Source organism: Macaca thibetana, chromosome 10, assembly GCF_024542745.1.
Source record: "Macaca thibetana thibetana isolate TM-01 chromosome 10, ASM2454274v1, whole genome shotgun sequence".
Lineage (NCBI taxonomy): Eukaryota > Metazoa > Chordata > Mammalia > Primates > Cercopithecidae > Macaca > Macaca thibetana.
Genome location: NC_065587.1, coordinates 28,111,110 through 28,134,926, shown reverse-complemented (window position 1 = coordinate 28,134,926; position 23,817 = coordinate 28,111,110). Strand labels below are relative to the sequence as shown.

At 57.7% G+C, this 23,817-nt stretch overlaps 1 protein-coding gene and 1 long non-coding RNA gene across 9 annotated transcripts in view; one reads left to right on the top strand and one right to left on the bottom strand.

Moving 5' to 3' along the window:
- The first annotated feature begins 5,039 nt into the window (after positions 1–5,039).
- On the top strand, positions 5,040–22,058 carry ADORA2A (adenosine A2a receptor). 6 transcript variants are annotated; one of them, XR_007717252.1, is made up of 5 exons: positions 5,040–5,625; positions 9,789–9,905; positions 11,011–11,613; positions 18,504–19,875; positions 21,860–22,058. XR_007717252.1 is itself a non-coding variant. In XM_050746214.1 (4 exons), exons 3-4 carry the CDS (start codon positions 11,291–11,293, stop codon positions 19,408–19,410), a joined length of 1,230 nt encoding a protein of 409 aa, XP_050602171.1. In that variant the 5' UTR covers positions 5,040–5,625; positions 9,789–9,905; positions 11,011–11,290; the 3' UTR covers positions 19,411–20,277. The 6 variants fall into 6 exon arrangements, 5 of the variants coding, with proteins under 5 accessions (XP_050602171.1, XP_050602174.1, XP_050602169.1 ...); XM_050746214.1 differs by lacking the exon at positions 21,860–22,058 and having other exon boundaries at positions 18,504–20,277; XM_050746217.1 differs by lacking the exon at positions 21,860–22,058 and having other exon boundaries at positions 9,789–9,987; positions 18,504–20,277.
- Positions 7,101–23,817, bottom strand: part of LOC126929793 (uncharacterized) — a 67,330-nt gene continuing 50,613 nt past the window's right edge. The window contains exons 2-6 of one of the 3 annotated variants that reach the window (XR_007717267.1): positions 19,909–20,057; positions 16,580–16,656; positions 11,476–11,646; positions 10,140–10,312; positions 7,101–9,442 (exon numbers count right to left, since the gene is read on the bottom strand). This is a non-coding gene — a long non-coding RNA (uncharacterized LOC126929793). The remainder of the gene's footprint in view (positions 9,443–10,139; positions 10,313–11,475; positions 11,647–16,579; positions 16,657–19,908; positions 20,058–23,817) is intronic. The other 2 variants (XR_007717266.1, XR_007717268.1) reach the window with 2 other exon arrangements.

The following is a 23,817-nucleotide window of genomic DNA, read 5'->3' as shown; positions in this document are numbered from 1 at the left end:
CCTTGGGCAAGCCCCTCCACCCTGGGCCTCTAGCCAGGGCCCCACTGGTCCCCAGAGGTTCTAGAATGCAAGAATTCCCAAAAGCCTTTGGCCACCAATACCCCGGCTGTCTGACATAGCCTGTCCTGTCGTGAACAAAATTGGGATTAGTCTACATCCCTCCAGGTGCAAGGGTAGAAGGCGGGTTCCCTTGGACAGCTTGGAGGCTGGACATGAAGTTGTTCCCCATTGGAAGCCTCCGGAAAACAGACAGGTGGGGTGGGGGGCGGGGCATGGGAGAATTCCCAGCCTCAGGCTCTAAAATTCCCAGTTAGTCTGTGGTGCAGACAGGACTCCCTGCCTCCTTGATCAGGGAAGGGGGAGGATCAGGGCCACACTGGGCACCAGGAGCTGGAAAAACAAGGGGGTCTCTGGCCCAGAGTCTGGGATGGGGAGAGGCAGAGGGGGCACTGGAAATTGGGGACGCATCTTTGAACTGAGATACCAGCTGTTGTCAAGACCAGCCCCTGGGCCAGGCTAAGGAAGGGCAGGGCTAAAGGTGGGGAGCCAAACAAGGGTCAGGCAGGGCCTTGAATGCCGTGTTCAGGAGGCTGGCCTTTATCCCTCAGGACCTGGGGAGCCATGGAAAGATTTGAGGAGGAGCGGGCACTGGGCACAGCTGGACACTAGGGAAGGGGTGACACAGGGGCATGGATCCAGCCCAGCTCTGATAAGGAATAGCAGAGTTCCGCGGGACCATAGCAGCAGAGGCGGCGGCAGTGAAGACTTCTTATTTATTTATTTATTTGAGACAGAGTCTCGCTCTGCCTCCCAGGCTGGAGTGCAGTGGTACGATCTCGTCTCACTGCAACCTCCGCCTCCCGGGTTCAAGTGATTCTCTTGCCTCAGCCTCCCGAGTAGCTGGGACTACAGGTGCATGCTACCACGCCCATTTTTAGTAGAGACAGGGTTTCACCTTGTTAGCCAGGATGGTCTCCTGACCTCGTGATCCGCCCACCTCCGCCTCCCAAAGTGCTGGGATTACAGGCGTGAGTCACTGCGCCCGGCTGGCATTGGGGGCTTCTTAAAAAAGAGGGAGGCTGGGCCCGGTGGCTCACGCCTGTAATCCTAGCACTTTGGGAGGCCGAGGCGGGTGGATCACCTGAGGTCAGGATGTCGAGACCAGCCTTACCAATATGGTGAAACCCCGTCTCTACTAAAAAATACAAAAATTAGCCGGGCGTGGTGGCGGGCGCCTGTAATCCCAGCTACTCAGGAGGCTGAGGCAGGAGAATCGTTCGAACCCGGGAGGTAGAGGTTGTAGTGAGCCGAGATCGCGCCACTGCACTCCAGCCTGGGCTACAGACCAAGAGTCCGTCTCAAAATAAAAAAAAAAGAAAAAAAGAAAAAAGGGAGTGTGGGGGTGGGGCCCGGAGCGCTCCAAGGGGCGGGGAAGGGGACTCCCAGGCCCGAAGACTCTTGGAAGGGAAGGGGGTGTGGCGCTGAGGAGGCGGCGGGACGGATGCGAGACCGGGAGAAGCGCGCTGGAGGGCTGCGGGCGGGGGATGTGGCGCGGTCCAGGCCCGTCGCGGCCTCGTCCTGACAGGGACACCTGCGGGCTCGTCCTTCCAGGATCACCTGCGGGCCTCGGGGGCCGATGCCTCGACTCCCCCTCCGGCCTCTGTTTCTCCGCGCAGCGGGGCGGGGCGGGGGCAGCGCGGGTCTCAAAGCTGCCTGCAGGGGGCGCCCGTGAGCGGCGCGGCCGGAGCCGGAGACCCAGCGGCCGCCGAGACAGCGGGAGCCGGCGTGCGAGCCGCAGGTCAGCCGGGGTCCTAGGTCCGGGGTGCGGGGTCCTGGGTGCCGGGTCCGGAGTGCAGGGTGCCGGGGGTCCGGGGCTGGCGGCTGGGCGGCGTGGGGCCGTCGGGGGTGTAGGGCCGAGAGGACTGGGAGGCTGGAGTTCTGCTCCCCTCAAGGTTCCTTTCCCGCCGCCCGGAAACCAGTTCCCCGGCGCGGGGTCCGAGTCCTGCCCCGTGTTGGCCGCCCGCACGGCCCGTGAAGGGCCCAGGCACAGTCACGCCCCAGGCGCAGTTGCGGCGCCGCGTGCGGGACCCTCCGAGCCGTCCCAAACTGCAGCGGAAGGCGCGCGGGGGTAGGCGGGGAGGGAAGGCAAGTGCGGCGGCCGGGGCAGCGCGGGGTGCGGAGCCGCAGGTAGCGGGCGGGGAGCGTCAGTCCGTCCGTCCGTCCGTCCGTCCGTCCGTCCATGCGCTGCAGACCGGCCCCGCGCGCGATGAACCTTCCAGGAGCTCCTCCAGCGGGAATGGGCAGGGGGCGTAGAGGCGCTTCCTGAGGGCTGGCGGACCGGATCCCGGGGCGAGGGAGGATCCCCAGGTGGAGGAGCCGGGCGGATACCGGTTCCCCGGGAAGGTGCGGCGCGGGCAGAGGCACCCGAGCGCCAGGGGCGCGCCGAGAAAGGGGGAGTCGGGAACGCTGGGCCGAGCGCGGGCGCGTTCCTTGGACAGTGGTGGCGGGAACTGGGTTTGGGGGACCCAGGAGACGACGGGGGACGGGCGGGGGTGGGCGCGCGCCTCGGACTGGCCCCGGCTGTCTGCCTGGCTGCCCGCAGCGAAGGTAGGAATGGCGGGAATGGTGGCGGCTCTCGAGGGATTTGGCGCAAGGCGGCCCAAGGGCTTGAGGAGGAGGCCGCGGGCCGGCAGAGCTGAGATCCTTGTGTCCCGCACTCAGACTTTAGTTGCCCCGACTGTACCATGGGAGGAAGAGGGAGACCCAGGGCTGGGTCCTAGGCTGGGGGAGTCGGGGCGCTGCAAAGAGGAGCAGGTGTTTGTGGCCCTCGTTGGAGGGTGGGCCGCAGGTCAAGCCAGCCCTCCGTCCCCATCCTGAGGCACCTCCTCTCCTGGGCTGTGCCCGCAACAGGGCCCTCTTCTCTCCTGCCAGGTGCTCAGGTCGCCTCCACTCTGCCTCTGTTGTCGGCTCCCCCTGGGTTCCCCGGCGGGGCACTCTGCCGAAACTACCTAACGGGCCAGGGCTGCCCCGGGGCGCCCCAGCCCTGGAGACCGTGGTGGAGGGTTCTGTGGAGCACCGCGGGCCTGGGACGCTATTGCTGGGTGGGGCTTCCTCACTGGCCCTGCTTTGGCCGCTCCTGGAGGCCTTGGGTGGGGCTGGGAAGGCCGGGCCCTGTGGGCAGCATCCCCCAGCCCCCATCCTGGCAGATCCATGGCAGGGGCGCCTCACAGGCTAGTCCATGGCCATGGTGTCAGTCCCTCCTTGTTCTGCGCTTGCTTTTTGGGGTTTCCGAGGCTCTCCGTAGTCCTAGTGTTTCTCAGGCAAATCCCAGCCACTACTCCTCCATCTGCGTCCCCTGTTCCCCCAGTGCTGAGCTGGCTGAGCTGTGAGCTTTCCTGCTCCTTGCCTCAGGAAGCTAGGGACAGCCCAGTCACCTCTGGCCGGAGGCAGGCCTTGGGCCAGGCTGACCTGGCTGGTCTCAGGGCTGTGCTGGGCTTCTTCCCATATTGGCCTGTGAAGTACAGATCCCCAAATATGCCCTGCTTCCTGCCTCCAGGAGTCCGCGACCGAGGAGGGCGATCAATGGCAATGACTGCCTCATGGGTAACCCGATGGACTGGAGATTTCAGTGCCCTCGTCTGGGTTCTGGTCTTGCCTTCTTGACCCACTCACTGGGCAGGTCACTGTCCCCTGGAATCTGATCTCTCATCTGTAGAACAAGAATGATGATCTTAGCAATGCCTAATGTGGAAAGGCCTTGGCTTGGGGGCGAGTGGGGGAAGGTTTAGGGCAGACCACAGGGCCAGTTAGGGATGTGTGCTGGAGCTGGGGAACCTGGGAGAGAGGGTATTAGGCTTGAGGGTCAGTGGACACCACAGGGATTGCTGTTGGCAGAGGGACACGTGAATGGCAGTTGGCCTGGGAGCCAGCATGTGTCTTGAAGGCATCATGTCCTGCAAAGTCCAGGTGAGGCCTGGGCAGTGCCTGCCATGTGGGACCACAGCCCCTGGTGGCTCTTAGTTGTGTCCTGACACCCAAAGAAGGTCTTAGTACCTCTCACTGACCTAATTCCTGAGCCACCTAACCCCAAATGAGCTAGAATTGCCTTCCCAACCGTGTTTGCGGGGTCTGTCTTGTCTATTGCAGCGCAAACTGGTCCCTGAGCACGCAGGAGAGCAGAGGAAGGACAGACGGACGGATGGATGGATGAATGAAGGCGGGAAGCATAGGCTGAGGGGATTTAGGGCATGTGTGGTGAGGATGCTGTGGAGAGGAGACCACACAGGCAGGAGCTGAGCTGGTGAAAGGGAGGGTTCTAGCTCCCAGGAGAAGGGTCTGGGCCATTGACAGGAGGGGCTTGGTCCTAGGAGGTGGGTGGTCCAGAGGTTGAAAGGAGCAGAGGAGCCCAGATGGGGAAGGGAATGGAGCTGGGGTGCAGAGAGGAGCCCCCACACGACTGCCCACCTCCTGCGCAGGGCCTGGGACTCTGGGTGGTGGGAAGAGGCAGTTTCGTGGCAGAGAGGGAGGGCCCGGGCCCCTGTAGCCTGGACTCTGTGGATCTGGTCAGGGACTGGGGAGGATCAGGTGGAGGGAGGAGCAGGAGAGCAACTGCCCCTTATCCCAGCACAGGGGGCGATGGGAGCCCAGGGAAGGCAGGACCCTGGCTTCGGACCTCCGCAGGCATTTTCTCTGCTAGAATCTCTCGCTACCTCTCTCCCTTCACCTTCTCCTCCAAGTCCCACCCAGATGCTGCTTCTGTGAGTTGCCATAGGGATTCTCTCACCACCACCCCCACCCCCCACAGGGGAGGCCTGTTCCAGGAGTCACTGGGCAGGGGCTGCTGCTGCTGCCCTTCTATGCCCCACCCCTCAGATGTGCCGCTGCAGCCCCGGTCTTTGGCATCAGCCGTCACCTGGTGGAGAGGCTGCCGGAGCTGGCCAAGCAGAGGGAGGCCGATGGTGTCACTTGGTGTCTCCTCTGGCGTATGGGCAGGAGATTTCTCCCCAGAGGCCCCGGGCTGGTGTTTGTCTGCCCCTGTGTCACAGGAGGACTCACCTCTGGTCCCTCAGTGGCCTCTGCAAACCCTGAGCCAGCCTGGGGGAGGCTGCTCAGTGGGGAAGAAGCAGTGGCCAGGCTCTGCTTGGTCACCTTGCCCTCCTGTCAGCCTCCAGGGCTGCTTTGTCACACCTGCCCAGGGACCCAGCAGCCGGTCCTCACCCCTCCCATCCTCAGTGCAGACACCCTGGGGCATTCTGAGGCCCTGCACCCAGCACCGCCCCTTCAAGCCTCCCACAGAGTCCCACCCAGGACTACTGGGCTCTGTGTCCTCGGGGCCATCTAGAAACACTCCCTTGTCCCCCCTTCAGCAGCATAGTATGTGTTGCCCGCCATTTGAGGGAGGTGCAGGTGCCAATCCTTCACGTGACGTGATGTGGCTCACCGCAGCCTGTGTACATGTGAGCAGCCGCGTGCAGAGGGGAAGCTCTCCCGGGCCTCGGGGACTGTGACATGGAGCAGGAGCCGCCCCCAGCCAGGCTGCTTTCAGCACAGCGTGGGCCCCCAGCACCTTTGTGCGGGGTGTGGCCCCTCGGAGGAGGGCTGTCAGGCGAAGCCTCATATGAGGGGGTGAGTGGCGCCCAGGCAGGGAGGGGGGGCTGTGGCCTCCCTGGCCCCTAGCCTGGACACATGGGGGTGTGGGGAGCAGGAGCTGGGGCCCCCAGCGCTGGCCCCAGGGCTGCGATGTGAGGGCTGCTCTGTGAGGCAGGCTCAGGGCCTTAGCCTCCAGCTGCAGGGAGCTGGGTCTTGGCCCCATCTTGCCCACATCCTGCCACCAGGAGCAGAGAGCCACAGCCGCACCCGGGCTGTGGGGGAGGGATGCCAGGCGTCTCTCTGGGTCCTGGGCCCAGCCTGCACCCAGCGCCTAAAGTAGGAGCCACCGGGCAGCCCCAGAGGGCAGGAGGGAAGCGGAGCCCATGCTGGGTGGCTGGTCACCACCGGGCAGTGAGGAAGGCACCTGCGCTGATGAGTTTTTGGGGAGGGTTTGGGGATCCTGGGGCCCTGGGCTGTGGGAGGTTCATGCCCAGGCCCCCCGGGCCACCCAAAAGCCAGTCATAGTGGGGCCCACGACCTGCCATGCCCCTGCCGAGCTCCCGCAAGCCACTTGCTGATGCTTCTCAGTCTACCCGATGCCTCTCAACCGTTTCCTCCTAGACTAGGTCTCTTCATGGCATTTCTGTGAGAATTCCTCAGTACTAGCTTCAGATCCCCAGTCGCCTCTTCCACCATGTGTGTGCCTGAAGCCCACCACATGCCTTATTTCAGTCCCTCTGTTTTTCAGTCCCTGGATTTTGTATTATTTCATGTTTATATCCACCTGTCCTTGTTTCATTTCCACCAGTCGGTTCAGAAGTTCTCATTCTTGTCTACAGATGCCATTCTTTTCTTTGCATCTTTGGACATCCTAAAGGTCTCTAAAATCATTATTAGATTACTGCATTACCTTCCTTTCTGCTGGAATGAATTCATCTCCATATTTTGTATTCTGTTGCTTGCCTTTCTTAGCCTTCATTTACCTCTTGCGCTTTGAAATTGATTTGCGACTCCTCTTAGGTGAGCCAAGGTTTTGGAGACAGGGAGTGGCCTGCAGTGCCTGAAACCGCAGGGCAGCAGCCGTCTCCCAAGAATGTCCTGGGTCCTTTCCTCCTTTGAGATCCCCTGCCATATGTTCAGGGCCCAAATGGGGCCAGGCACAGCAGTGGGGGGCATACCTCCCTGTGGCCCAGCAGTTGGGGTCCTGCCAGGCCTGGTGGAGGTGGTAAACATTTGTTATGGGAAAGTAGCAGGAGGGTTCTAAGGCTGGGATTCTGAAGCCCAGGAAAAGGCCAGGCATGGCTGGAGCAGGTCCGAGTCCCTGCACTGTGCCCTGTACGTTGCCCTTAGCCGCACTCAGGAGCAGATGTGCAGGGCACTGCCTAGAAGCCGGTGGGCACCTCCGTGCAGCAGGCTCTGGGGGGTACAGCCACCATCTGGGCATGTGTACAGAGGGCCTTGCTAGTGTGACATACAAGGAACCAGAAGACGTGAGCCAGAAGATGTGTGGGTTTTGATTAAATGGAGTTTTAATTAAAGTGGCCGGGTTGGGGAAGGTGAGGAGGAAGGCAGGAACAAGTAGCAGTTTTGAGTCTGACCGCGTGGAATCCTATAAGGTTGTTCTTTCAAGAGGCATTATGCACGTTCCACAGCATGTGTCCCCTGTCTATATGGGGCAGCATCTGCCCTCTGATCTGTCCCCAACAAGGGGCAATCACAGAGAAGTATTACATTATTAGTATTTAATTTCCCCTCCTGGTTAGCAACAGATGACTGAAGGATTAATTAGATGCACAGAGCCAACAGAGAGGGATAGGAAATTGCCAGATCCTGGCCCCATCCCCTCCCTGGGGCCTCCGACCTTCCTGTCACTCTGGGAGGCTTCTGAGGGAGGGGAGCTGGAGGCCCAGGAGGCTTCCTGCTGCTGTGCTCTCTATGGGTACAGCCCCAGCCCTACGCCACCTTCCAGTGCTCTTGGTAAGGCTGAGAGAGGTCGCTTCACGCCTTTGGGCCTCAGTTTCCTCATCTGTAAAATGGGTTTCCTGGGACCAGCAAGATCACAGATGACAGTCATTTCCCAAGCTCCTAAGCGGCTGCACAAGCTGTGTCTGAGGGTCCAGTGCAGTGCGTGACCTCTAGGCAGGTGCCTCCTGGGATGCATAAAGTTTGGCAGCTCAGCAGTGGCTGGCATCGTGGCCAGCTGACTCTGTTGCTCCCCAGTTCTGGTCCACGACACATTAGTAGCTTGAAACTGGGCACAAGGGGAGAATTTACACCACAGAAATCAGGCAAAGCCTGTAAGTCAGGGCGCCCCGGCCCGGGGCCGATTTGCCAGCCTATGGTAGTTCCCAGCCTTTCCCCGAGGAACGCACTCCTCCCCTGCCTGCCCCGAGGGTGCCTCTGACTCCACCGATCTGCTTTGCTCGGGGCTGAGAAAGGCACAGCTGAGAGTGGATTCTGGCTTGGCAGGGGCCCAAGTTGCCTGTGGGTCCGGGCAAGCCTCACCCGGGATGTGCTGGCAGCAGCTGGGAGAGCCTGCAGGAGTGCTTAAGGAGGGGCCGAGGGAGGGGACGGGCAGCGAGGTGGCCTGTGTGGACCCTGCCGGCAGGAGCCATGGGTGTCTTTAGCCCCGTGCGAGGCCGGCCAGGGCAGAGGGGTCTGTCGCCCTCATTGAGGCTGGTGGGCAGCAGGAAGTTGGCTTCAGTGTAGTCAAGAAGGTTATCAGTATCTAATGCTGTTTAGCGTGGGGACCCACAGCACAGAAGGTGCGAAGACCCTGAGAATGGGGGTACACAGGCAGGTACCCACAGCTGCCAGGGAAGCCTTGCCAAACAGAGGCCCCAGTCAGGCTCCTCCTAAACCAGGCATCCCGGCAGGCATGGCACCAGTCCAGCCCCTGAGGCAGGTGCCGATGATGTGACCCCACCAGCAGGGCTCTGAGTGGTGGGACTGGGGAGTCCTCCCTCACCTGGGCAGACATGTTATGTTCCACCTTGTCTGCCCCCAGCAAGGCCCTTGAATCTGGAGTGTGGTCTGGGGCTGCATCAGCTTTCTCGCCTGGGATGGTCAGATTGGCAGAAGGTTGTGGCATCCTTCAATGCAGATGCCCTAGAGAGGGCCATGGTGGGACGCAGGATCCCTGGGTAGAGGCGGCTCCTCAGTGACCCACGGGGCCTCACTGGACAGTGGCCTGTTGCTGCTGCTGGTGGTGCTGGGCCTGGGAGGCCACCTTGGAACCACAGGCCAGGCACCTGGGTGGGAGGCAGCCCAGGCCCAGCACCAGCTCCACTTGTACCCATTGGGCAGGAGCTATCATGAGTCAGGTGGGCCCTGGTGACTACTGCTCAGGGAGAGAGGCCAGGAACATCAGGGATAACTGTGTTCCTTGAGTGTGGCCAGAGATGGTGCCAGGAGACCTGGTCTGGCGCATCCCTGCCAGCGACATGCTTTGTGAGTGGCTGCCTGGCAAGTGCCCCATGGAAAGCAGGGGCTTGGGAGGACTCAGCCCTCTCCAGCTGCTGCAGGCCCTCCATTTTTGCAGGGTCTCTGGTCTCTGCTCTCTCCTTCCTCCTCCTGCTTCTGTGTCAATGCTCCATTCCAAGCCTCCTAGTAGACGCAAAAGGGCCTGTTGGGTGCAGGAGAACCTCCAGTCCCAGGTATGGCTGCAGCCTGTGCCAATGCTGTTCCAGCCACTTGAGGTGCTGACAGCATTGGAGTTGGAGGGAAAGTTGGGGTCTGTTTGAGCTCTGTCACATGGACAGTGGGGTAGAGGGGAGCCTGACCCTTTGAACAGGGCTCAGGACCAGGAGTGACTTTCTCTCCAGGTTGCCAATCCTGCTCCGTCCCTCATGTCCTGAAAGAGAAGAGAGATGAGGTGGCTGCCCGAGTCCACGTGAAAGGCAGCCTCTGACCTCTTGTCCCCAGGCAGGCAGTGGTGGCTGGCCATACACTCACAGGGCCCCATGAGGGTTCAAGACTGGAGGGGGTAGATCTGAGGGCCTCTTAGCTCTCGGAGAGGGGCAGTTTAATGGGCAGAGGTCCGTTTGGACCCAGACCATTCACAGGCTCGAGGGGGACACTGGGAATTGGGGCTGGGCTCAGGCCTGCTGGGGAACCAAGACTTCTGCTTCTGAGGCATGTCAGTTAATTCCATTTTGACTCTAGGGGAGCCATTTTAAATGTTTATTTCCTTCTCATAGAATCATATGTGAGAGCTGGCATAGCCCCTAGAGGTCATTTGGGGTCCAACTGCCTCACTGTATCAATGAGGAAACTGAGGCCCAGAAGAGAAAAGCATTCTTTCCCAGAGTCCCTCAGTGAGTCCTGGTTCATACCTGCTTTCTGCCGGGGACCAAACTCCAGTTAGTCATTCCTGGTGTCAGCCAGGCAGAGGAGCAGGTGAGGGAGAGGGTGTGGGAGGAGGGAGGTGAGGCAGCTCCCTCCGAGTGGAAGCTCACAGTCAGCTGCAGCACCGCCCCCGGCCCTGACTGCAGCTGTCTGGTGGGGGCACCTGGAGGCAGCGGGTTCGGGCGCAGTGTGAGAGGGCTTACCCTCTGCGGCAGTGGGAGAAAGGACCAGGAGGCTCCCCACATCCTTCCACATCCGAGCTCCAGGGGTCTCTGGCCTGTCCTTTCATAGGGCGGCTGGTGTCCCTTAGGTGGGTGCTGGTAGTTCCTGGGAGAGCTGACGGGATGGAGTGGGCCAAGGGGGCTGAGAAGCTGGCCTGGCGAGAGAAGGTGGGTGGGACTGGGAGAGCCTGGGAAGGGAGGGGCTTTTCTGGGAGGGAATGTCATGGGGCTGGCCACGATCCAGGACCCAGGAGACTGGTCAGGCTGCCATAGGAGACCTAAGAGGCTGAGCATGGGGGACCAACACAGTGACAGACTTTAACAGGTTCCTGGCCCCCCCAGGAAAAAAACAGACTGCAGCTGATCCTTGGCCCTGAGTTTAGAGTGGGAGGCACCGTGACCCCAGTGCGCAGAGCAGGGAATGCAGGGAGCCATGGATAGTGCTGGGGTGAGCTGGAGTATGGCAGGCGCCTGGCCATGGTGCTACTCGTTCTGCAGAGCCTGGGAGAAGGGGCTGCCTCCTTGGGAGGGGTTTGCATGAGAGTCTTAGTGGGAATTCTATTGGACCAGGGGAACCAGTCTTGCTCAGTGACTTCTCTGGGTGTCCTCTAAAGTGAGGGTCAAATTCCCACCTCTCTCGCCTCCTGGTTATGACCACAGCAGACTGGGCAGGGCATGGGGCTGGGCGGAGTTGGGGGCCATCCTCAGGCTAACACCTGGCCTGTGGGTGGGGTGGGATCTGAAGCTGTAGGGTCTTCAGGGGGCCAGGGTGGGTGTGGGGCTAGAGGTGGCACTTTCTGCAGGGCCCGCCCTCTGCAGATGGTTCAGCTCCTTATCGGCTGTCCCTTTGCAGGTGCCTCGGGAACCCTGAAGCTGGGCTGAGCCATGATGCTGCTGCCAGAACCCCTGGAGAGGGCCTGGTTTCAGGAGACTCAGAGTCCTCTGTGAAAAAGCCCTTGGAGAGCACCCCAGCAGGGCTGCACTTGGCTCCTGTGAGGAAGGGGCTTAGGGGCCTGGGCCCCTCCGCCTGGGCCAGGCTGGGAGTCAGGCGGGCGGCTGGGCTGCAGCGATGGACCGTGAGCTGGCCCAGCCCGCGTCCGTGCTGAGCCTGCCTGTCTGTGGCCGTGCCCATCATGGGCTCCTCAGTGTACATCACAGTGGAGCTGGCCATTGCTGTGCTGGCCATCCTGGGCAACGTTCTGGTGTGCTGGGCCGTGTGGCTCAACAGCAACCTACAGAATGTCACCAACTACTTCGTGGTGTCGCTGGCGGCGGCCGACATCGCAGTGGGCGTGCTCGCCATCCCCTTTGCCATCACCATCAGCACCGGGTTCTGTGCTGCCTGCCACGGCTGCCTCTTCATTGCCTGCTTTGTCCTGGTCCTCACGCAGAGCTCCATCTTCAGCCTCCTGGCCATCGCCATTGACCGCTACATCGCCATCCGCATTCCGCTCCGGTGAGCAGGGCCAGGGTTACATCTGTGCAAAGGCTGTTGGTGCCCAGGCTTTGGTCTGTGCCCAGGGCCAGGGTGAGCCTGGGGTCAGGGCCTAGTCTGCAGTGTCAGCATGGTGAGCTGGTGACGGGGCCCCGGGCTCAGCAGGGGCTCCCCAGGGCCAGCACGTGGCCAGCAGTCATGCTGAACTGACTGATCCCTGTGGGCGCAGGGCAGCCTGGCCCTCCTAGGAGGCCTGGGTTCCCCTAGGCTGCCTGAGGCCAACTGTGCTCTGGTTTTTGGCAGATGAGTGTGGCCAGGGTCTGGCATTGGGCTTAGCAGGGAGCTCTGGTTCCAGTGACCCACGTGCTGCCAGCGGGTGTGTCTGGGCCATTCCTCACACACGAGTAAAACTCCCCGCATGATGCTGGGGTGGAGCGGGGAGCCAGGGGAAACCACAGGACCTCAGTGCTAGGAGCCGCCCGCCACCTGCATTCCCCCAGCTCCTCTGGGCCAGCCTTGCAGTGTGCATATTAGGAAAATGACCCAGAGAGGGGAAGTGACTTGGCTGAATGCCACAGTGAGTCACTTGGACCTATATGCAAATTTTTGTTGCTCCTCAAGTCACCAAGGACTCATGGTTTTGGAGGCAGCCAGTGTGCTCAGGGGCTGGCTGTTGGAGGGGATTTTTATGGTGAATATTTTGTGAAGTGACTTCAGCCAAGTATTGTGTAAATGAAGATTTTCCCAGAGGCTGAGTTTACTCGGCGTGGATTCCACCTACCCAGGCCATAGATGAGGCTAGAAAGTGCATCCCTCCCTTGGGGACTTCAGAGGCCTTCTGTCCCACCTCCTGGCCCTGCCGCCATGGAGCTGGATTCCGCAGCCTGGGTGGTTGTGGGCCCTGAGGCCATGCATGAGGCTTGAGGTGGTGCCTCTTGAGAGTCAGGGAGCAGAGTGTGCCATCTCTGTGGTGAATTATCTGAGACTGGTGGGTGCCTATCTAAAGAGGAAGCCACAGCAGCCCCACTCAGGTTGAGGGTGCCCCAGCAGGAAGGAGGACCCAGCTAAATGAGCAAATGGAAATTTAGAGTGTCAAACCCAGGGGGCCCTTAGAGGTCATTTCCTCTCATCTTCTGGATGGAAAATGAGCCTCAGAGAAGAGAGCCAGCTGTTTCTGGGCCACACAACGAGTTGGTAGTGGAGCTGGGGCTAGGCCTGGAAAAAAATGTGGCCTGACCCCCACTGTGACTTCAGTCACTGGGCAGCGGTCATGGGCAGCCTGTCTCCCGGAGCCTGCACCAGGTGGCCATCCCTGTCACCTGGGCTCTAAGCGGGAGCAGGAGCTGCATTGGGCTGCTCCAGGGAAGGGGAGGAGTCTGGACCTCACACGGCCCTATCAGATGCTCTGTATCCCAGGAGAGTCTAGAACCCTTGGCAAAGGAGAAGGGGACCCTGGCCAGCCCTGACAGGGATGGAATTAGGGGTTGTCTGACTCCAAGTGCAGTCTCTGGGGAGCCTCCATCCATTGCTCTGCAACGGGCAGAGCAGAGTTCAGGTTCGTTCAGTGGCAGCTCAGAACACGGAGGCCCAGGAGGGGCCCTGTCTGCAGGTGCCCGGGTGGGCCAGAGAACAAAGGACTGGAGCTGACTTCAGGGAACCGAGCTGAGTCTGCACACTGATGGGATGCTCCGTGTGGAAGCAGAGGCCAAGCTCTCATTTTTTCTCTGATTCAGAGGGCGTGATCAGGGCTGCTGTTCTCAGTTTAAAGGAGCTCGACTTTTTTTCTCTTTTGTCTCTCCCTTTCCTCCTCTGTTTTCTGAGAGTTGAGAGAATGGCTCCCTATGAAGTAAGACAGATGTGCTGTGTGGCTGTGGAAAGTTAGCTGCCTCTCTCTGGGCCCATTTCCTCATCCATAAAATAGAATAAGTCTCTCTGCCCCTCTAGGCTCACAACGGTGTTCTGAAGGTCCAGTGAGTGGATGGGGTGACAGGGACCCTGAGGAGGGTTGGCGGGGTAGGGAGGGTGGGGATTCAGATCTTTGGGTTCAGAGCCATGGACCTGCCGCCCCCTATCCTCTACCCATCTCATCCCAGCTTTCTTGAAGCTGGACCTTAGTTCCACCCAGACCTTGAGCCATTTGACTCTGCTCCATGAGGCTCTGCAAGGCTTAGGCTGGTCTCTTCTGCAGGGGGCCCTGGAGAGGATGACGACGATGATGTTCATCCTCCCTCGTGGGCAGAGAGCTTTACAGCTGCCAAAGGATGTCAGCTCAGCATCTCCTGTCATCCTCTTGGCCTGCACTGTGGCCAGGCGGATGTTCTGACCCTCCTGTTACTCATGAACTCATGGGGAGGCCAGAGCAGGGAAGGACATCAGAGTTCTTCCCTATGGTGTCTCCTGATGTGGATGGACTCCAGGGCCCTTCAGGCTGTTCCTGGTCCTTAGGTCCCTTCACTTTCCTGTTCCTCAAGGCCCCTGGGCCGCTGGGCATGTGGAGGTGTCCATGTGGGCTCCCGAGAGCAAGCGGGGTATGAAGGGAACTTGGAGACACTCTGGCCTGAGCTGGAGTTGCAGCCTGGCTCGGGATCCTCCCTCCTCCTTTCTCAGCTGGGAATCCAGCCTCCTCTACATGCCGTTTCCTGCTCCACTCAGAAAGGTCCATTCAGCTAGCCCTGGGTCTAGCCTCAGGCCTGCCCCACTCTCCATTAACTTTTTTTTAAAAAAAGAATTCAGTTTTGGAAAAATCTATTATTTTCCAAGTTCAAGGAACCTGTTGGGCTAGCACAGGGCCTAGTCGAGGAACTCTGTGAGAAAGACTCCAGGCCAGAGGCAGTGATGTAGCTCTCTGTGTCCCCAGAGGATAGAGAATTCAGGGTGAGAGACACGGGCTGCTTTTCCCAGTTCCCAGGGGACTTTTGCCTCACTGTCCCCTGGCTCTCACAGCAGCCCCTGGTGGATGCTCTCGCTGGTTGAGGAACAGGCCAAGGTGCAGGTGGCAGTTGGTGGTGAGACCCGAAGTCCTAAGACTTCTAAGAGGGCAGGATTGGGAGAGAGGGCTCCCTGGAGGAGGTGCCACCCAGTGGGTCTTGCAGGATGGGCAGGCAGGGTCTCACTGGCATGAGTGTGGGGGCAGCAGGTGTGTCAGGTGGGGGGCAAAGCCTGAGACAAGACCCTGAGGAAGGAATGAGCATGTGAGCACTGGTCAGGGAAGGGTGGCCTGGCTGCCAAGTGACAGAGAGAGATGAACAGCATGGGCAGGAAGCGTGGAGGCCAAGTCAGGCCTGTTCATACCGGGGGAAGGAATGGAGGTTTCCCCTGTTGGTCCATGGCTCTTCAGTTCTTGGATCAATGACTCCTTTGGACAACTTACGAAAGCTCCACCTACTCTTCAGGGTGGGACACATGCACATAAAGCCCCACCTGGAATCATGGGGCATATTCTTGGACCATAGGGTTAGCCCCCAATGTGGGTAATGGAGATCCCCAGAAAGGGGCAGCCTGCAAGCCAGGGGACACAGGGCTGCAGAGGGCACCTCCACAAGGGGTGGGCAGCAGCTCTGGGACCCACATTCTCTGACACGCCTGGGCACCCCAGAGTGGCGGCATGTCATGCTAGACGGCCTTGGCATCCCTTCCAGCTGGAAGGTCAATGTTTGGGGTCTAGGAGGGCAAGATGTGAGTGTATGAGTCACAGATGCAGCCCAGGGTACATTGCTGGACCTGGCTGAGGCTCAGCTATGATTCCATTTGGGCCCTGATGCTGTCCCCGCTCCCTGGGCACCAGGGTCCAGGGCTCTCAGCCTATGGGGATTTCTTTTAAATAAACTTACTCTATTTGTGTTTTTTTTAAAAAAATGAGTAATGTTTTGCCCACGCTAAAACATTAAAAAGGAACAAAAGAGTATAGTATAGTAGAAAGTTGTTCTCCACACCCCCCTGGTTCCCCACCCCCAGTTCCCTGCCTGCAAGGCCATGTTAAGAATCCTTCCAGAGATATTCTTTGCATATATAGTCAAGTGCTATTAAGGTATGTTTTGTTTCTGTCCCCACACGGGGCTTTCTTTGCAGAGTGCAGTGGAAGACTCCCCTTGTGGGTTCCCTCTTCTGTACAAGTAAACAATTGGGACAGACCAGGGATTTCCATACTGTGCTCCCAGAAGCCTTCGGGTTGGCTCTGCTGTCCCCACCAATTCACTGATTCAATAAACATTTAATAAGCCCCTTCCCTTCCCCAGCAGCTTCACCTCTGTGACTGCCTGGGAATGTGGGCGACAAGGTTTGCTGCTAACAGTTTGAAAACCAGCAAAGCAGGTGGCCCAGGGCCCAGGCAGCTCTGCAACACCCCTGTGGCTGCTTGGCTCTGCTCTGTTGCCTCAAATGACAGGAAACTCACTATTGCCTGAGGCAGTCCATCTCTCCTGTGAACAGCTCAGCTGAAAAAGTCTTACCTACCCTGAGCCACAATCTGCCTCCCTATAATTTCCACCCACTGATTCTCCATTCTGCCCTTAGAGGGCAGAGTGCTGACAGGTCCAGGACTTGGTCCCATTTTACAAATGAAGAAACTGAGGCTCAGAGAGACAAAGTTTTAAAACATTCCTGTTTACAGGGCTGGAACCCAGGGAGGGATATGCTTTTCTCAGGAATAATGTCAGAATTAATATAGCTTCCCAGTCAATGAGGACTATATAAATTACTGTTTGCAAAGCACTAAGAATGGTGTCTGGCACAGAGTCAGTGCTATGTAATGTAGATGTGACAATGAGAGAGCCTGAGATTTTATGTTTGCGAGTCCAACAAGAGGCAGGGCAGTGCCAGCTCCCTGTTGCTTGGAAGCAATGAGCAAGTCTATGACCCTCCTGTTGAGGCCCTGTTGCAGGTAACCAAGCCCCCATGGAATGGAGCTGAGGAGCTCCTGAGAATGGGCTTGTCTGGTTACTGTTTGGATTCAGAAATGACCTAAGAAATTCAGAACAGACAGACTCACCTTGTCCTGAGTTGCCTCTGGGCTCTTGGAATGTCCACAGCAAGTCCATTCCTCTCCTCGGGCCTCAATTTACCCACCTGTAAAACAAGAGGATTGGACCACATAAGAGATCAGAAGCCACCAGGGTTTCTCTTTTTCTCTGTAATTTGAATAAGTTAACAAAATTTAAATCTTAGGAGATCATACCCAGAAAACCATCTCCCCAGCCCCACCTGAGATCTGGTAACAGCAGGCACGCATTTTGCATGGCGGTGAAGACCAGGTAAACGCCCCACCAGCTGCCACCTGTGTGTGCTACCTGTAGGCGCCTGTTCACTACCCATAGATGAGATGGTTTCTGTGGATGTTCCCAGCTCCAGAGTTAAGTAGAGCACATCTTTCCTTGCACCTTCTTTTTTTTTTTTTTTTTGGAGATGGAATCTTGCTCTGTCGCCCAGGCTGGAGTGTAGTGGCTCGATCTCAGCTCACTACAAGCTCTGCCTCCCAGGTTCATGCCATTCTCCTGCCTCAGCCTCCCGAGTAGCTGGGACTACAGGTGCCCGCCACCATGCCCAGCTAATTTTTTGTATTTTTAGTAGAGATGGGGCTTCACCATGTTAGCCAGGATGGTCTCGATCTCCTGACCTCGTGATCTGCCTGCCTTGGCCTCCCAAAGTGCTGGCGTTACAGACATGAGCCACCCCGCCCAACCTTCTTGCACCTTCTGAGTGTCCCTGTCTCAGAGCTGACAATGCAGAGATGGATGTAGGAAAGCCCTGCCCCCGAGGGGCCCAGATGTGGTAGGGATCTGCTGCACTTCAGTAGGAAACTTCTCTGAGATCTCTATCCTGGACTTGAAGGATGGGTAGGGTTTCTGCCAGGTAGAGGGGAGTGTAATCTGGTCTTGCCAGAATCAAAACTGTTAAACAGAAGTCATCCCTCAGTGATCATCAAGGTTGCCTTCCTAAATTAGGGGATTTTTTTTTTTTTTTTTTTTGTCCATTCTTTTATGAAATCTATGCCACCTTTCCTACAGGGCTGAGGTCTGCTTCCTGGCTGGCAGATCCAGCCATTTCCCGAGTATAAGACTGGGGATCGGTAGGCTTGGATTTCTGTCTGGCTCTCACTCAGTGATTTCAGGCAGATTACTGTCTCCCTGGACCTCAGTATTTCCTTGCATATGTTAAGATGGCCATGTAAATGTTAACACGTAATTCTCTCATTTCTCTCCAGAGGGCTGTGGGTGGGTTTGGAGGGGAGAAATGGCATCTCCTTTGGCCTGGGACCTCCTCGCCTCTTTTACCCCCCATGCTGCCTCTTCGCAAGGGCTTCTGGAGACCCCAAGTCAAATGGCAAATGGGGAAGAGAAGACAGGGTATGGAGTATAAGAGGTCTAGATCCCCTACAGGTCTGATCTGGCTGGTACTGCCCCTAACCAGTGAGGCCACCTTCCAGACCCCTTCCCACTCTCCAAAGGGAAGCCTGTCATAGCCTTATTAACCAAGATCAACCAACATGGAGGTGACGGATCTTGGTTAAGGCTGCGACCAACATGGAAGTGATTGATCTTGGTTAAGGCTACGACACATTTCCCTTTAGAGAAAAATAATGTTTTCCCCCTCAAAAAATCATGCGTTAATTCCCTCCAACCAAACTAAGTGCCAGGACTACTCCAAAAACTCCTCAATGACCATCTGGACGTTTGTACATGGGTTTCCATTTCTTGGGTGCCTGCTCTCCTGTTACCTCCCAGCGGCCTGTGAAAAAGGCAAGGCATATTACTTCCACTTAACAGAAGAGGATGCTGGGGCGAGGTGGCAGGAAATGACTGGTCCAAGACCTTATAGTCAGGAAAAGGGGAAGAGGGTGCTGCTCTGGGGTTCTGAACTCTTGCCCTGCTTAACCCTGGTTTCTCAGATCTCTGATGCTGGTCTCTTCTCCCCAGGTACAATGGCTTGGTGACTGGCACAAGGGCTAAGGGCATCATTGCCATCTGCTGGGTGCTGTCGTTTGCCATCGGCCTGACTCCCATGCTGGGTTGGAACAACTGCGGTCAGCCAAAGGAGGGCAAGAACCACTCCCAGGGCTGCGGGGAGGGCCAGGTGGCCTGTCTCTTTGAGGATGTGGTCCCCATGAACTACATGGTGTACTTCAACTTCTTTGCCTGTGTGCTCGTGCCCCTGCTGCTCATGCTGGGTGTCTATTTGCGTATCTTCCTGGCGGCACGACGACAGCTGAAGCAGATGGAGAGCCAGCCTCTGCCAGGGGAACGGGCACGGTCCACACTGCAGAAGGAGGTTCATGCTGCCAAGTCGCTGGCCATCATTGTGGGGCTCTTTGCCCTCTGCTGGCTGCCCCTACACATCATCAACTGCTTCACTTTCTTCTGCCCCGACTGCAACCACGCCCCTCTCTGGCTCATGTACCTGGCCATCGTCCTCTCCCACACCAATTCGGTTGTGAATCCCTTCATCTACGCCTACCGTATCCGCGAGTTCCGCCAGACGTTCCGCAAGATCATTCGCAGCCATGTCCTGAGGCAGCAAGAACCTTTCAAGGCAGCTGGCACCAGTGCCCGGGTTTTGGCAGCTCATGGCAGTGATGGAGAGCAGGTCAGCCTCCGTCTCAACGGCCACCCGCCGGGAGTGTGGGCCAACGGCAGTGCTCCCCACCCTGAGCGGAGGCCCAATGGCTATGCCCTGGGGCTGGTGAGTGGAGGGAGTACCCAAGAGTCCCAGGGGAACACGAGCCTCCCAGATGTGGAGCTCCTTAGCCATGAGCTCAAGGGAGTGTGCCCAGAGCCCCCTGGCCTAGACGACCCCCTGGCCCAGGGTGGAGCAGGAGTGTCCTGATGATCCATGGAGTTTGCCCCTTCCTAAGGGAAGGAAATCTTTATCTTTCTGGTTGGCTTGACCAGTCACGTTGGGAGAAAAGAGAGAGTGCCAGGAGACCCCGAGGGCAGTTCCTACTTTGGACTGAGAGGAGGGAGCCCCAGGCTGGAGCAGCATGAGGCCCAGCAAGAAGGGCTTGGGGTCTGAGGAAGCAGACATTTCATGCTGTGAGGCCTTGCACCAGGTGGGGGCCACAGCACCAGCAGCATCTTTACTGGGCAGGGCCCAGCCCTCCACTGCAGAAGCATCTGGAAGCACCACCTTGTCTCCACAGAGCAGCTTGGGCACAGCAGACTGGCTTGGCCCTGAGGCTGGGGAGTGGCTCCAACAGCCTCCTGCCACCCACACACCACTCTCCCTAGACTCTCCTAGGGTTCAGGAGCTGCTGGGCCCAGAGGTGACATTTGACTTTTTTCCAGGAAAAATGTAAGTGTGAGGAAACCCTTTTTATTTTATTACCTTTCACTCCCTGGCTGCTGGGTCTGCTGTCGGTCCTGCTGCTAAACCTGGCACCAGAGCCTCTGCCCGGGAGCCTCAGGCAGTCCTCTCCCGCTGTCACGGCTGCCATCCACTTCTCAGTCCCAGGGCCATCTCTTGGAGTGACAAATCTGGGATCAAGGACAGGGAGTTGTAACGGAGCAGTGCCAGAGCATGGGCCCAGGCCCCAGGGGAGAGGTTGGGGCTGGCAGGCCACTGGCATGTACTGAGTAGCACAGAGCTACCCGGTGAGAGGCCTTGTCTAACTGCCTTTCCTTCTAAAGGGAATGTTTTTTTCTGAGATAAAATAAAAATGAGCCACATCGTGTTTTAAGCTTGTCCAAATAAGAATGGTGTCTGAGTTCGTTTCCTACTCCATAGCTAGGCCTGTGCACACATACCGGCATGTGTTGTGTATGAGAGAGTGTGTGCGTATGTGCAGACACCCTGCCTGTCCCAGGGGCCCTCCCCAGGCTCCTGTCCTCGAGGGGACAGGCTGCCTGGCTGCACCACAATCCAACCTGCATTTCTATGAGGGCCCACAGGGGCTGTGGGAGAAGGGGCTTTCCCCAGCACCTCCCTCCCCCCTTATCTTCCTACATCTTTAAGGGAAGATCTCTTTGTATGTTACCTTCTCGGAACTGTGACCTGCTACCCCTGCCCTGCTCCACCCTTTAGCAGAGGTCACAGAGGTATCTGCAAACAGATCTGGGCAGGGACTACACTGCCTTCCCCTAGAATCCCCCTCCTTCTATTCTTAACAAAAGAAACCTAGAAGGAAGGGGTGTTTTTGCTCTGACCCTGGCCTCAGGGGTCTCCTGCCTGAGGAGGTGGTGCCATCTTTCTGTGATGGAGAAGTTTGAGGCCTGGAAGGCGTTTAGCAACCTGCCCCTGCCTGAGGTTGGCGGGGAGCTGTGATTGTCCCGGTTTGGTCTCATTCACTCTGGGTTTCCGGAAGGAGTGTTCGAATGTCAAGGGTAATCCTCACATAGCCCTGTGAGCCCTGTTTTACAGATGATTAACAAGCCCAGAGAGGTTACATGCTTGCTCCAGGTCACACAGCTAGTAAGTGGCAGAAGTGAACTTAAAACCCAGGTCTATCTGACTGTAAAATCCATGTTCTTTTTTTCCATTAACTTATGATGAACTATTTGAACCAAACCAAAAAGTATAAAACATCATGTCCCTAGCACTCTGCTTAAGAACTGAAACATGACAATGTTGGATCTGACCCCTGCCCATCATTACCCTGCCTCCTAGGCCTGGAAACAACCACTTTCCTGAATTTCATTTCTTTCCATTGCACTTCTTCTTCTTCTTCTTCTTTTATTTTATTTTTTTGAGACAGGGTCTTGCTCTGTTGCTCAGGCTGGAGTGCAGTGCAGTGGCACGATCTCAGCTCACTGCAACCTCCGCCTCCCAGGTTCAAGTGAATCTCCTGCCTCAGCCTCCCGAGTAGCTGGGACTACAGGCACATGCCACCATGCCTGGCTAATTTTTTGTGTATCTTTAGTAGAGACGGGGTTTCACCATGTTGGCCAGGCTGGTCTCGAACTCCTGACCTCATGATCCACCTGCCTCGGCCTCCCAAAGTGCTGGGATTACAGGCATGAGCCACTGCACCCAGCCCTTTCCATTGGACTTCTTTACACTTTTAGTATATGGATGCCTGCAAAACTGTCCCAAAACCAACACAGGATTGTTTCAGCTATCTCACTGTTATATCCTCAGAGGTCCTCTAGACTGGCTGCACAGGAGAAATACCTAGGAAGCTTCAATCAGCACCAAAGCCTGAGTACCTTGCCTCAGAGACACTGGATTAATTGGCCAGGGTAGATCAAGTAATTCCCTAGGGGGTTCTTATGGACAGCCAGGACAACCTATAAGGAGCCACTGATACAAATGCACTGAGTCCACCCCCTGTCCACACCAGCTTCCTCCCTCCTAGGATCTGCACTGGCTGTGGGCTGAGGGTGGAACAGTGGCTGGGGTGTGCCTGAGAAGACCAAGAACACAGAAGCTGCCAGTCCTCATGAGCAATTGGTGGGAAGAGGCCAGAAAGAGAACCACAAAGGTAGGGAAGAATGAAACCTCGTCTCTCCAGCCTTTTCTGAGACCTTGGGAACCAGGCTTTGAGTACTGAGCTAGATGGGTGTAGGCTTTGGGGCTGGGAGAACAGGGCCAGGGGCTCAGCAAAAGCTTCTAGGTACAAATGGGCCCTAGTCCTCCCAGGGCCAGCTCCTGCCTAGTGGTAGAGCACAGGCCTCCTCATGTCCTTAGGAGCTTAGGGTCCCATGTCCACACCCACCCCATGTTGGTTCCCACCTTCAGCAGGCCTGAGTGTAAGCACATGGGCACAGACCTGAACATATGCAGGCATTATTCCTCAGACAGTAAGAGAATACATGTGTGCACATATAAACATGCTAGTGGGCAGAGCCCACCTCAACAGGAATAAGTGCCCACAGCAGCAGCATGAGGGAGATGAGAAGACTGGCGAAAGGCATGAGCAACAGCCCAGTGCCCTGGGGTACAGGCTATGTCCTGGTCCACACTGCCCTGGGCCAGGCTGCCAGGAGCTGTGGCCTGGGCTGCTCCAAGCCCTGCAGCTCTGTCGAAGGGCCCCTCTCCACCCTCTCCCTGCCCTTCCCAAAGGGCTGGGGGTGGATAATATGCTTCATTCAGGCCTGTCCCACGCATATGGGTCCCATCACACATCCATGTTCTCCATGGCCCCAGCCCCTCTCTACAGTGGGTGTTGCCAGGCCACTGGGAGGCCTGAGAGCAGGGGTCTGGCTCAAGCTGGGTCTCGGCTCATCACTGGCCCTCACAAGAAACAAGCCTGCTGGAGGGCTCCCTTTCACCCTCCTCCTCTAACCACCCCTCCTGAAACCCTACCTTAATCGGGTTGGATTAAGGCCCTATCCTCTGGGAGGCATCACCCGGGGGCTCAGGGAGCTGGGTAGGGGCCACAGTTCTGTGCACTGACCAGGGGACAGCAAACCACAGCAGGGCAGGAAAGAGGGGCCACCTGGGTACTGTGAGGAAATGAGCTGCTGATGTCCCCTGCATCTTCTGGGACTCGGTATCCCAGAAATGGGAAACTGGTCTTTTCAACTGTGGTGGGGAAACAAGAACCCAGGGGAATCCAACTGCTCAGCATGTGGGAAGGGCTCTGCCAGCCCACCCCTGCTCCTGGGGCCACAGGGAAGGTGGGTGAGGCCAGCACTCTGTGCCTGGGATGCTGCTGCTGTCGTGTCGTGCAATGTTGTGTTGCTTCCCCACATGGCTGCTGCTACGGGCTCTTGCCAGTTGGACACCCTCCCCTGAGCTCTGGTGCCGGACAACTGTTTTCTGAGCATGCCAAGCAATGCCCCTCTGCTGGTGGGAGAAGTTACTTTAGAGGGTACAGAACTTAGGAAGACCCAGGTGTGCTGTGAGGCAAGTGGCTCCCTCCCTGACCCTTACTGCTCAGTGTGCAAGGTTAACACCTTCCCCTCCTCCCCACACCCATCCCCCCTCTCTCCCAAGGTGCCCCTCATTGCTGCTGTCACTCATCATTAGCAGTTACTGTCATTGTTAGGACAGCCCCTGTCAGGCTGCAGAGCCAAGGGAGGGGGCAGGAGAATGTCAGATGACTCACACAACCTTAAAAGAGGGGGATGGACACACAGAACACAGAAGCTAGCTATGAGAAGCACCTTGTGAGACTCTGGTTCAACCCTTTTTCCAGAGGAGAAAGAGCAGCTTAGCAGAGCTTCCTGACAATTCCCTCTGCTTCCCATTAGTCAGGCTTGGAGGGAGGCTGGCCTAGGAGAAAGGCCAGGCCAGGGAGTCAGCATGAGGCTGGGCAGGTGACAGGGGTAGCCTACCCAGGGTCCTCTGAGGAAG

Excerpts from the sequence above, each read along its gene's own strand:
- ADORA2A (XM_050746212.1), top strand. The coding sequence starts at position 11,291 with ATGGGCTCCTCAGTGTACATCACAGTGGAGCTGGCCATTGCTGTGCTG. Across the intron at positions 11,614-18,503 it reads GCCATCCGCATTCCGCTCCG|GTACAATGGCTTGGTGACTG; the intron begins GTGAGCAGGGCC and ends TCTTCTCCCCAG.